Here is a 12,480-nt window from a genome sequence, read left to right on the forward strand (position 1 = left end):
TTAAAAAGTCTCATTATGTAATCTGTAATGACACTTACAAATGTCTTCTATACTAGTATATAAGGATATTGAAAATTGTCATTAATAGTTGTTTATAATGACTTTTTGAAATGTCTCCATATGAGTTTTAAACTGACATTTTTTAAGTACATGATTTAATGTTCTATTGTGACATGAAAAATTTCATATTTTATGAAATGTCATCGATTTTCAATATTTTCATGATATAATATTGAAGGATATAACAAATTAACATAAATACAAATACAAAATTTTAAAATAGAAATTAAATTGCTAATAAATAATTGTCATTAAGTTTGTAATCATTAATGTATAAGACTGACAAATTTGTTATCTCGAAAAACATTTATATCCCAACAAATGTACCAAATGTATTTAGTTTAAGAACTAACAAACAATTAAGTCTTGTAAAGGAAAACATAAGCAAACTTGTGACGCATCTTCATTATTCAACCATCTCATCTTAATCAAAATCCAATATTGTTGTCACCTACAATAAAAATTCATATATTTGTATGAATGAAATAAAATTAAAGAAGCACAAAATAAAGAGATTAAAATTTAATTCAAACTAGTGAATATCATACCAAATGATAAACTGGAAAATTATTTTTTATCCAAATGCACCTAGTAGAAATCTTCCTCATTAACTATAAACTGCAAATATAATTGATATTGGTTTAAAAAGATAATAACATGACGAACATAACAATAAATACTAGTTAATTGAAAAGTTGAATATCATACCAAATGACAAGGCCATGCTATCATTCCTCCAAGTGTATCCCCAACCTTTTGTAAAAGATCATATGGCCTAATCAAACTCTCTTCCCGTTCTAGGACAACTAGAACTTGTATTTCATACCAATTTGGTCCCAACGTCTATCTTCCTACTTCGGTATTTGGATCCATGCTACGAACCACTCCTTTTGCCACAATTTTCGTCGAATCAAATAGACTTTTTATTGAGACAGAACATCCAATCTACGTGAAAGTGCAAAAGAGAAGGTTTTGATAAAAACAATTATAAAGTATAATCATCAACAACCATTATGCTAATGAGTATGTCCAGCTAGCCAGAAAACAAAAAAGCATAAAGAAACATCATTCAAGTTAGTTAATTCATGACAGCAAATATACATGTAATATATATTCTCAACCAAAATATACTATCTAAATCAATAAATGGCTAACTCGAGATAATTATAAGCTCACACAAAACATAGCTTACAAAAAAGCAAACTCCAACTCATTATGCCAAATCAAATAATAAATAATATCAATATAAACAAAAGAAAACCCATTTACGCATCTGACATATATTCTTAAACCAAAAATCCAATGCTGAATCAATAAAGTACTAACTCAATATAATAATAAAGTATTAAAACTAGAAAAAAGACTTTACCTTTGGAGATAATGGACTACTAGAGGATGATGTGTGTTGTATATTGTTGTAATTTGAACCAAGGTTTTGGTTTGGTTGATTGCAAATCTTTGATTCTAACATTGCAATGTGTTGGCATTGTTTTTTAATTTGCTCATCCATTTTTTCTAACTTTTTATTTTGCTCCATCACTATTCGATTGCATGTACTACGGCTTGGAACTTCTCCCCATAAATCAGATGGGTTAACAGCATCACCAAGCATACGCACTCGGCCTGGTCTATCTGGTCCAATGATTTGAGCAAATACGTCATTTTGACCAATTTGATCATCCTCATCTTCAGGAAGTTGATTTTCTAGTTCTTTCATTGCAGTCTTCACCAAAAAATCAAAATCCATAATTTATTCATAATTATTATGAAAAAAAATATCTTTGAAAGTAATCTAGCTGAAGTTTATAAAACAACTTACCAATTTTTCTGCCACAATGTTGCCTGAGGGACTTCCATTAGCATGAGTGAAACAGGCATGAAATAATTCAACTCTTGATGGAGGTCGCCCTTTTTCTTTTTTCTAATATGTAATTGGTTAAAAGTTTGTAGATTCTAATGCATGTAGAATTATAAGATTAATAAGATAAATTACCAATTTTTGTTGCACTTGAGCAAAAGATCTTCTTCCAGTTGTCTGATTCATTATCTTTTGGTTCCGAGCAATCTTATTTTTTTCACTTCTCTCCTGATACATTAAATTCAACTTGGTACACAAGACAAATGTCTACATGAACATTTTTATAAACATGTTTCATATTGTATACCTTTGATTTTTCTGAGTTCCACTGAGCAACTAGTTTCACATATTGTTCTACAAAAGCTATTTTATCTCTTTTTTCAAGAAGAACTTGCATTGGCAACTCAGGATCATAATACTTCTTTTTTAGTTTTGACTTCCAGTTTCTCCATTTTGTTGCTATTGAACGTAGCGTCCAACTTTCTGTTCCAGGAGGAAGGTCGTACTTTTCATACAAAGGCAGTTAGACAATTTACTATCATAGTAAAAAATTATTTAATAATAAATTATTCAATAACATTTCAATTACCTTTACAACATCTAGCATTTTTTTCTTACTATCCAGGGGCATTTTATTCCAATCTTCCACGTCAATCGGACAAAATTTACCATTTCTTGCCAAAGTACCCAAAAAATCAGTAAATTTATTTCTTCTTGATCCAATAGGACGTCCCATATCATCACATCGAATCTTAATACGTGGCAGCGTGCTAGGTCTACCCCAAATTTCTTTCATAAATGTAGGGCCTCTAGTTTTCTTCTCAGCGTCAAGAGATTCACTTTTGCTATCTACATCTAGATGCAAAAAGGAGAAATAATTATTGAATAAATAAAGTGAAATGAGTTATTACATTTTTCGTATAGGTTACCTTGATCAGATTCTTCGTCCATAAAATCATTTTCAACATGTGGGTTATTGTTGAATGTGATCCTAGAAGTCAAGCCTGTATGTTTTTTATATGGATAAATAAAGGATGAAGTAAGTATTATGACAAGTTATATCTAAATGTAATCATCGGAACTAAAAAACTATAATTTCATTTTTTTCTATATCTTAAATTTTAGGATGTTACCTTGTAATTCAATGTCATTTTGATTTGAAGCCTCATCTATTTGGTTTCTTGATGCACCTTGTATGCTTTGACAATCTGCACAAGCATTATTTCAACAAAATATATGCAAATTGAGTTTATTATTATAAATTAGATGCTACCTCTTTCTTTTGAATTTCGAGTTGTGTGATTGTCAATCAAAATCAGTGGTTGAGTATTTGTCTCATCTTGAAGTTGAAAATGAGTTTTTCCAACATTTTTATTTTTAAGAGCCATTCCTATCAAAAGAAAGTTATATAAGATAAATAAAGCATTAATAAGCATTATACCGAATTATATCATTATATCAAAATTTAATCTTTTGAAATAAAAAATTCTTAAGTTTCATATATTTTTATATATCATACCTTGTACAACATTGTGTTGCTGCTTTGAAACTTTATCCATTTGGTTATTTTGCATACCTTGTATGTTTTCACATTCTGCACAAGTATTGACTCCACCAAAATATAAGCAAGTTAAGTTTTAATTATAAGCAACAAAGTTCTAACAATTTTCGCTAGCTACCATGTTATTTCCAAGTTCTCTTGTAGGGGGCTACAGTGTTTTCGAAGATTGATCTGCGATCTGGCTATTATCAGTTGAAAGTTAGGGAGTCTGATATCCCTAAGACGGCGTTTCGGACCAGGTACGGTCATTATGAATTTCTTGTGATGTCGTTCGGTCTGACTAATGCTCCTTCAGTCTTTATGGATCTTATGAACCGAGTGTTCAAGCCATATTTGGATAGCTTTGTCATTGTTTTCATCGATGATATATTGATCTATTCCAAGACCAGAGAGCTTCATGCTGAGCACCTCAGAGTTGTTCTTCAATTGTTGAGAGAGAAGAGGTTGTATGATAAGTTGAAGAAATGTAAGTTCTGGTTGGAGCAGATTTCTTTCTTAGGCCATGCTGTCTCGAAGGATGGTTTAGCCGTTGATCCAGTGAAAATCGAGGTGATACAGAAGTGGCCTATCCCTACCACTGTATCAGAGGTACGCAGTTTTCTTGGTTTGGCGGGTTATTATCGTCGTTTTATTTCAGATTTTTCCAAGATTGCCCTGCCGTTAACCAATCTGACAAGGAAGACTGTGAAGTTTGAGTGGTCCAATGAATGCCAAAGTGGATTTCAAGAGTTGAAAGATAGGTTGACGACAGCTCCGGTACTTGCATTACCTAGTGGTACAGAGGACTTTGTTGTTTATACCGATGCGTCGAAGAAGGGTCTCGGTGCAGTGTTGATGCAACGTGGAAATGTTATAGCTTATGCTTCTCGTCAATTGAGAGATTACGAGAAAAATTATCCTACGCATGATCTGGAACTGGCAGCTGTAGTATTCGCCCTGAAAATCTGGAGAAACTATCTTTATGGCGAAAAGTGTGAAATTTTCACGGACCACAAGAGTTTGAAGTATTTGTTTTCTCAGAAAGAACTCAATATGCGACAGAGACGATGGTTAGAGCTTGTCAAAGATTATGATGTGACGATTAGTTATCACCCTGGGAAAGTGAATGTTGTAGCGGATGCATTGAGCCGTAAGTCGAGTTTTTCTTTGAGTTCTATGATCCAGAAACCGTTGTTGTTAGACTTGAAACGAGAAGAGATAGCTTTGGTAGTACCGGGAACCATTGCTCGCTTTTCAGCTTTGGTCATTCGGGCTACATTGACGGATAGGATCCGTAGAGAGTAGGTCAATGATTTACAGTTGACAGAGTTGAGAGCCAGAGCAGAGGAGAGAGGTAATTCAGAGTTTGAAATGAATAAAGATGGTTTGGTGACATTCAGAGGCCGTATATGCATTCCTACTGGTGATGATATTCAGCAAGACGTCTTGACAGAGGCACATACCGAGCCATACTTGATACATCAAGGTAGTACCAAGATGTATCGGGATCTTTGTAGACTCTATTGGTGGCCAGGTATAAAGAAGGATATTGCCATGTTTATTTCTCAGTGTCTCACTTGTCAGCAGGTGAAAATTGAACATCAGAAACCTACTGGGACATTGCTATAATTGCCGATTCCTCAATGGAAATGGGAGCACATTACAATGGACTTCATGATTGGTCTTCCTAGAACGCAGAAAGGCTATAACTCTATTCGAGTTATCGTTGATCGATTGACCAAGTCTGTGCATTTTCTTCCGGTCAAGACGACGTATTCCATGAACCAGTATGCCGAAGAGTACATAGCAGAGATTGTTAGACTTCATGGTGTTCCTGTGTCGATCGTGACCCTAGATTTACTTCAGAGTTTTGGAAGAGTTTGCATAGAGCCTTGGGTACACGGTTAGCCTTCAGTACAACATATCACCCTTAGAGCAACGGTCAATCAGACAGAGTTATTCAGATTTTAGAGGATATGCTCAGAGCTTGTACTATCGACTATCCTGGTAGTTGGGATTCCAAATTGCCTCTTGTTGAGTTCACGTACAATAACAGCTACCAAGCGACGATTTGCATGGCACCATATGAAGCACTTTATGGCAGAAAATGTAGATCTCCCTTATATTGGGACGAGATTGGTGAGAGAAAGATGTTGGGTCCAGAGTTGGTCCAACAGACATCTGATGTTGTTGCTGTTATCCAAGAAAGGATGAAGACAGCGCAGTCAAGACAGAAGAGTTATGCTGATGTGAGACGAAGGCCATTGCAGTTTGAAGTTGGCAACCATATGTTTTTGAAGATAGCACCTCTTAAAGGTGTGATGCGGTTTGGCAAGAAGGGAAAGTTGAGTCCAAGATTTATTGGCCCATTTGAGATTTTGGATAGAGTTGGTGATCGAGTTTACAGATTAGCCTTACCACCAGATCTTGATAGAGTTCATAATATTTTTCATGTCTCCATGCTCAGGAAGTATATTGCGAATCCTTCCCATGTTCTTCGTCACGAGCCATTGGATTTGACGCCGAATTTGACGTACCAAGAGATTCCAGTCCAGATTCTGGATCGCAAAGTTAAAGTATTGAGAAACAAAGAGATCGGCATTGTTAAAGTCCTTTGGAGGAATCAATGGAAACCAGAGGATGAGATGAAAGAGAAGTTTCCTGAGTTGTTTGCGCGGTGACGTCAATTTCGAGGACGAAATTCCTTTAAGGAGGGGAGATTGTAATATTTAAGCTTGGTGAACGGTACGGTTTAAGATTTCTTGTGTTTATTGACTATTTGGTTAAGTTTAAGTATAGTTTAGATGTTAAGAGTTGTGATTTATGGTTTATAGTAATGTTGTTTTTAGTTGATGTGTGGTTATGTTGTAGCGTCGTTGCGATTTAATTCATGATAATTCGTAAGTTGAGCCAATTGGTATGAGGCCAATTGGAGTGGTTAGATAAGACATAGAGGTGCAACTTTCATGTTGAGAGTGTTGCCGCATTATGAGGAGAAGCGACGTTGCGATTCGATTTTAGATGCAAAGTTTATTGTTGGCTTCAGGTGACAGTGCACCCGCACTGAAAAAGCTACCGCACCCGCGGTGATGGGACAGTATGGAGAGTGCACCCGCGGTCCATTTTGCAGTGCACCCGCGGTGTTTGGGCAGAAGGTCAACCGCACCCGCGCTAGGAAATGCAGTGCACCTGCGGTCGTCGTTTTCAGTTTTTCGGATGTTGTCCAGTACACGCAGTGCACCCGCGGTGAAGAAGCTAGCGCACCTGCGGTCGATGAACAGTATAAGCGTGTTTTGGAGTTTAAGTGATATAAGACAAGAGTTGGCTCATTATTTCCTCATTTCTTCTCCTACTTCTCGGTTTGCAGCTCAAGGGGAAAGCTAGGGTTCTTATTTCTTACATTTGGTACCTTTGATTCAAGCATCTTGTTGGGTATTTGAAGTGAGAACAAGGTTCTTTTGACTTTAAGGAGCTAAGGTAAGCTTGTGGGTTTGGTTATTATTTTGATTATGATGTTAAGAAATCATGGGATGTTTGATTGTGTTAGTTTTATAGGTTTTATGTTATGGGTTTGTGATTATTGAGATGTTGATGGTGCAATTCATGGTTTATTGTTGTAGGAATTGTACCAAGATTTTAGAATCAAGTGCTCCAAGTGTAGTAAGTGGAATTCATTTCCTTGTGCTCACATGATAATATATGTATGGTGTTTCAATGGTTTTAACATGCTATTCCCTTCCATTTGATTCATGTTATGTATAAATACACTTTGTTGTATATTAGAGGCTTCTATATGTCTCAATTGCGTAAAATGAAATACAAAGGAAAGATTATGCAAAGTGTTTGATTTAATGCCCAAAAGAGAGTTCAAATGATTTATTGGATTGATAGATACATAGTCAGAGATTGCATGCAATTAGTTGATCAACGACCATAGGCTTATATCCAAACAGAATATCGATTTATATCGATGGGATATAGGTACAGAGAAAGAGATACTATTTAAATATCAATCCACCAGAGAAAAGAGAAATATCATCGTTATATTCATGTTCTACTATGTTATTCATATTTTCAGAGTTAGATGGTATTTAATGATTTCAAAGCCATGTTTTACAGAGTATGAAATGTATCCATTGTTATGTAAGAGTTCCACTTGCTGAGTTTTATACTCATTTCAGTTATTTCATGTGATGCAGATAAGAGTGACGAGCCGGGACGTTGATTGGAGCCGGAGTCATATGCATGCAGAAGAGTGAAGAAAGAAGTTATTTTTGTTAACATTTTAGGACATGATCAAAATGATATTTTGTATTTTGTTGCAACACTTTATTGATCATGTATATACTTTTGATTGTATATGTTGAAAATGTGTTTATGTCAAGAGAATTTTTAAATCCTTCCTCCCTTCAAGTAAAATTTTAAATTTCCGCTGTTATTTTATGAAATCGGTCAGAGGTGTTACACTATATAAGATTGTACGTGATGACAATTGAATAACACATACTGATGTGCCTTCTTTAATGTCTCATCATCAAACTTAGTTGCAATGGCCTTTCCAAGTGCATAACCAGAGGCCGTAAACACGTCCAATGCGAATGTTGAGCCGATAGTTGTCTCATCATTTCTTGTTGATTGATTGAATTTTGTCTCTACATAATCAGCTAAATAAAAAGAACAGAATGTCAAACATTCTTCAGCCAAATACCCCTCAGCAATGTATCCTTTTGGCCTACTTCTATTTCGACCATATGACTTCAATGTCCCCAAGTACCTTATACCAAAAACATAAATTTTGTATTTATAGTGAAATTAATAATTTAAATAAAACAATATCAATAATATTTGTTTTTATCTTTCAATTGGATACATCCAACGATAGTAAACTGGTCCAGCAAGTTGTACTTCAGTAGCCAAATGTACAGTCAAATGAATCATTATGTCAAAAAATGAGGGAGGAAAAATCTTCTCCAATTGACAGAGGATGACCGTAATATCTTTCCTTAGACGAACCACATCAGTAGGAGAAATTACTTTACAACATAGCTCTCTGAAATACCTACTCAATCTAATCAAAGGAGTCCGAATTGATTTAGACAAAGTTCTACGTGGTGCCACCGGCAACAACTGCTGCATCAAAATATGGTTGTCATGGCTTTTTAGACCAATTAATTTTGCCGGTTTCATTTGAACACACCGTGAAATGTTAGAAGCATACCCATCTGGAACTTTAACTTTTTTCAAAACCTTGCAAAATGTGCCCTTCTCATTTTTGCCCATTGAATAACATGCTGGAGGCATATAAACTCTACTTGGTCCTTTCTTAATAGGATGAAGTGCTGATCTTATTCCAATTTCTTGCAAATCAAGACGTGATTTAATATTATCTTTTGTTTTCCCTTCCATATTCAGCAATGTCCCACAAATTGATTCGCACACATTCTTCTCAATATGCATAAAATCAAGATTGTGGCGTACCACATTATCTTTCCAATATGGTAAATCGAAGAAAATACTCAACTTTTTCCAATTGAATGGTAGTTCTGGATTATCGTCAACTGTTTTTCCAAATTTCAAATTAAAATTTTTCAACTCATTGATCACTGTGTCTCCCGAAAGTATGGGTGATGGTCTTCCATACTCTTCTGTGCCATCAAAATGTTGAGCATCTTTGCGAAACTCATGATCACTGTTCAAAAATTTGCGGTGACCCATATAACAATACTTTTTGCCATTTTTTAACCATCGTGAATGTGTAAATTTGTGGCACACTGGGCATGCAAATTTACCTTTGGTGCTCCATCCAGATAGGGTTGCATATCCAGGAAAATCACTTATAGTCCATAATAATGCGGCATTCACTTGAAAATTCTGCTTGGTTGATGTATCATATGTTTGCACTCCTACCTCCCACAAATCCTTCAAATCTGCAACAAGGGGCTGCAAGTAGATGTCGATGTTATTTCCAGGAGCAAATGGACCAGGTATTAGCAATGATAATATAAATTATGGTTGTTTCATACACATCCATGGTGGAAGATTATAAGGCACTAAAATGACTGGCCACGTACTATGCGCCACACTCATATTTTTGAATGGATTAAATCCGTCTGAAGCTAATCCTAGCCTTATGTTTCGGGGATCCTTTGCGAATTCAGGGTGGTTATGGTCAAACGTTTGTCAAGCTGGGGAATCAGCTGGGTGTCGCATGTAACCGTCTTTCGTGCGAGATTCAGAATGCCATCTCATATGGACTGCTGTTTTGCAGGACATGAACAAACGTTGTAACCTAGGCTTTATTGGAAAATACCATAAAACCTTGCGTGCAACTTTCCTCTTGTCTCCAATAGGATCATTTTCAGACGTTTCCCATCTAGGCTCGTTGCATGTTTTGCATCGAACTCTTTCTTCGTCCAACCGCCAGTATAAAATGCAATCATTAGGACAAGCATCGATCTTTTCATAACCAAGTCCTAATTGCTTCATCAATTTCTCTGCTTCATAGTATGACTTTGGTAAATCTTTCATGCCATTTGGAAATGCTTCTCTCAACAAATCCAAAAGCATATTGAAGATTTTATTGGTAATTTTTCCAAGACATTTTAAGTGAAGCAAGCAAATGATGAATTAAAGTTTTGAGAATTTCTTGCATCCGGGATATAACTCTTTTTGTGAATCATCAATTAGTTTATAGAATTTCTCGGCCTCTCCGATTGGAATCTCTTCATTATCCTTTTCAAATCCTTCTGTATTGATTGTATCACCATCATTTTGTGGGACCCCAAAAGCATAGTGAACTAATCCCTCCATATCATCTACATCATCACGAGATGGAATAGAACTAGATATTGAAGATGCACTACATGCTATCTCTCCATGAGCCACCCAGTGAGTATAACCTTTGATAAATCCATCAACTATCAAATGTTCACAAGCATCCTCTCTTGAAACACATATGCCAATCTTACATTTTGCACAAGGACACACAATCATTTCATTTATGTTTGCATTAGAAAATGCAAAATCTGAGAAACTCTCAAGTCCTTTCCTGTATTCCTTGGTTTGTCTCGGCAAAAACATCAAACTTTTATCCATCACAATTCTGGTAAAAAGATATACTTAAAATAGTTCAGCGAACAAATATATAATTTGTGTATGTGGGGAGTAAAATATCGAACAAGATATATACAATTAGTGTCTCAAAACACAACAATAATTTAATAACAAAAAAAATACCCGAACATAAGAAAATGTTTCATAATTTCTCACACTCTGCAAATAACATCAAATCCACAGAGATTTTTTCTTTTTAAACAAATCGTTGTTACAAGGAACATGATATCATAAACAAAATGTCCAGAAACTTAGGGAAAAAGAATAACACAGAACAATAAATCGTGAACCAATTCACAACAAACAGTGACCCAATCTAATAGTGATTCGGCTATGACCGTGTTTTCGACCGTTCAATCGATAAACCGTGACCCAAATTTCGTACAAGATAAATGAAATCAAGTACCACGAATTTGAAACTTACCGGAGATGAGAAGCGTCGTGTAAATCTGAACCGTGACTCCAATCTTTCACAATTCTGAATGGAAAAAAGAAATTAAGAAGGAAGGATTGTAGATGGAAAGAAATTTATCGCCGGTTGAAGGAAAGAAAAGGAGGATGAGTGTCGCATCTGTTATTGAAGACTAAGCCCAATCCACATATAAATTTATTTTCTTGATGGAAATACGTTTCTTATTTCTTGATGGAAATACGTTTCTTAATTTGGCTTATTTGATTAGTAACATAAATTAGAAAAAAGTCTCGAATGTTTAAAAATCTCCTAACCAATTTGGGTTTGATAAATTTTGGAGGGGGGAAAATATTTTTTCCCTACGTATAAAATAATGACCTAAATTAAAAATGTCATGATAACCAATCTAATATATTTTTTTATTTTACACATTATTAATTTTTACAACTATCATCATTAAGTATTTGTAACAGCATTTAATTAAAAGTGTCTACAAAAAAGTGTCACTATAGCAATTTATTTTTGTAGTGTGTGCATGTAATTAGAACTAACTCTTTCCTTAGAAATTGACATCAAAATTCCTTTTCTTTTCTTTAATCAATGAACCATTACATAGGAAGTATATAATCAATGGATTAAAGGAGATAGGAACAATAACAACATCATCCATCATATGTAGAACCCGTAAATCAGTAGACGTATAAGCCATGCATAATTCTAGATTTTTAAATTTAATTGACTTCATTGCATAATTATTTTAAATGCATTTATTTGAAGTTAATTATTCATTATTTCAGTTCAGTAGTTTGATTTTTTAGCATTTCATTTATTTCAGTGAGACCGGACTGGAGTTGGAGTTTTGAGATAGAATTTAAGATTTGAGAAATATTTCCAGAAGTTAATTTAGCTAGCAAGTAAGTTCATTTAAGTTAAAAAGAAGTTTAAGGAATTATTTAAGTTAGTTGAGGATTTTAATTTAATTATTGGAGGTGATTAAGAAATGAGCTCATTTAAGTTACTTAATTAAGGGGTTAGTTCACTAAATTAATTAAAAGATTAGTAAGGCTTTTAAGGGTTATTAAATTACTAGATAATCAATTTTCCCCCTACCATTTATCATGCATTTTCGGCCACACCCCTAGAAGAACAAACTAGGACTTGCCAACTCACCTTTGACCCATTCTTGGTTGATTAGCATGCTAATTCTTTTAGCTATTTTTCCACCTTAATTAATTAATACTAGACCACTATCCTAACCCTTGTTTGGCATGATAAAATCGGCCACTATAGTCTAGAACCACCCAAGAGATCATTTGATAGCAATTCAAAATTCAAAATTCAAATGCATGAAGACTTGGTCTTGATATGATCCTATTTTTGTGCACCCTTCTCCTCACCTTCATAACCATCACTCCCCCCTCCACCTCCACCGAAAATAAGACCCCTTTTCAGTAGAAAAAAACGTGAATAACAGCTAGGGAGAAAGGGAGAAAAATC

General features: G+C 34.8%; 1 protein-coding gene and 1 long non-coding RNA gene across 3 annotated transcripts; both read right to left on the reverse strand.

Moving 5' to 3' along the window:
* Positions 1-373: 373 nt before the first annotated feature.
* On the reverse strand, positions 374-3,691 carry LOC142505838 (uncharacterized). Of its 2 annotated transcripts, XM_075618955.1 has the most exons (13): positions 3,598-3,691; positions 3,438-3,512; positions 3,192-3,308; positions 3,052-3,126; positions 2,848-2,922; positions 2,508-2,773; positions 2,226-2,423; positions 2,054-2,146; positions 1,880-1,981; positions 1,430-1,783; positions 769-1,005; positions 609-678; positions 374-511 (listed from the first exon to the last, which is right to left on the reverse strand). In XM_075618955.1, the coding sequence occupies exons 2-11, from the start codon at positions 3,490-3,492 to the stop codon at positions 904-906; spliced, it is 1,437 nt and encodes a 478-aa protein (XP_075475070.1). In that variant the 5' UTR covers positions 3,493-3,512; positions 3,598-3,691; the 3' UTR covers positions 374-511; positions 609-678; positions 769-903. The 2 variants fall into 2 exon arrangements, with proteins under 2 accessions (XP_075475070.1, XP_075475071.1); XM_075618956.1 differs by lacking the exon at positions 3,598-3,691 and having other exon boundaries at positions 3,438-3,526.
* Positions 3,692-8,355: 4,664 nt separating this feature from the next.
* Positions 8,356-11,134, reverse strand: LOC142505839 (uncharacterized). Its single transcript, XR_012804505.1, has 2 exons — positions 10,996-11,134; positions 8,356-9,398 (listed from the first exon to the last, which is right to left on the reverse strand). It is a non-coding gene; the product is annotated as an uncharacterized LOC142505839 (long non-coding RNA).
* Positions 11,135-12,480: the final 1,346 nt, after the last annotated feature.

This window comes from Primulina tabacum, chromosome 10, assembly GCF_025594145.1.
Source record: "Primulina tabacum isolate GXHZ01 chromosome 10, ASM2559414v2, whole genome shotgun sequence".
Lineage (NCBI taxonomy): Eukaryota > Viridiplantae > Streptophyta > Magnoliopsida > Lamiales > Gesneriaceae > Primulina > Primulina tabacum.

Coding starts and splice junctions, on each gene's coding strand:
- LOC142505838 (XM_075618955.1), bottom strand. CDS start 3,492: ATGCAAAATAACCAAATGGATAAAGTTTCAAAGCAGCAACACAATGTT. Junction 2,923..3,051: donor AAATGACATTGAATTACAAG/GTAACATCCTAA, acceptor AAAAACATACAG/GCTTGACTTCTAGGATCACA. Junction 2,774..2,847: donor GGACGAAGAATCTGATCAAG/GTAACCTATACG, acceptor TTTTGCATCTAG/ATGTAGATAGCAAAAGTGAA.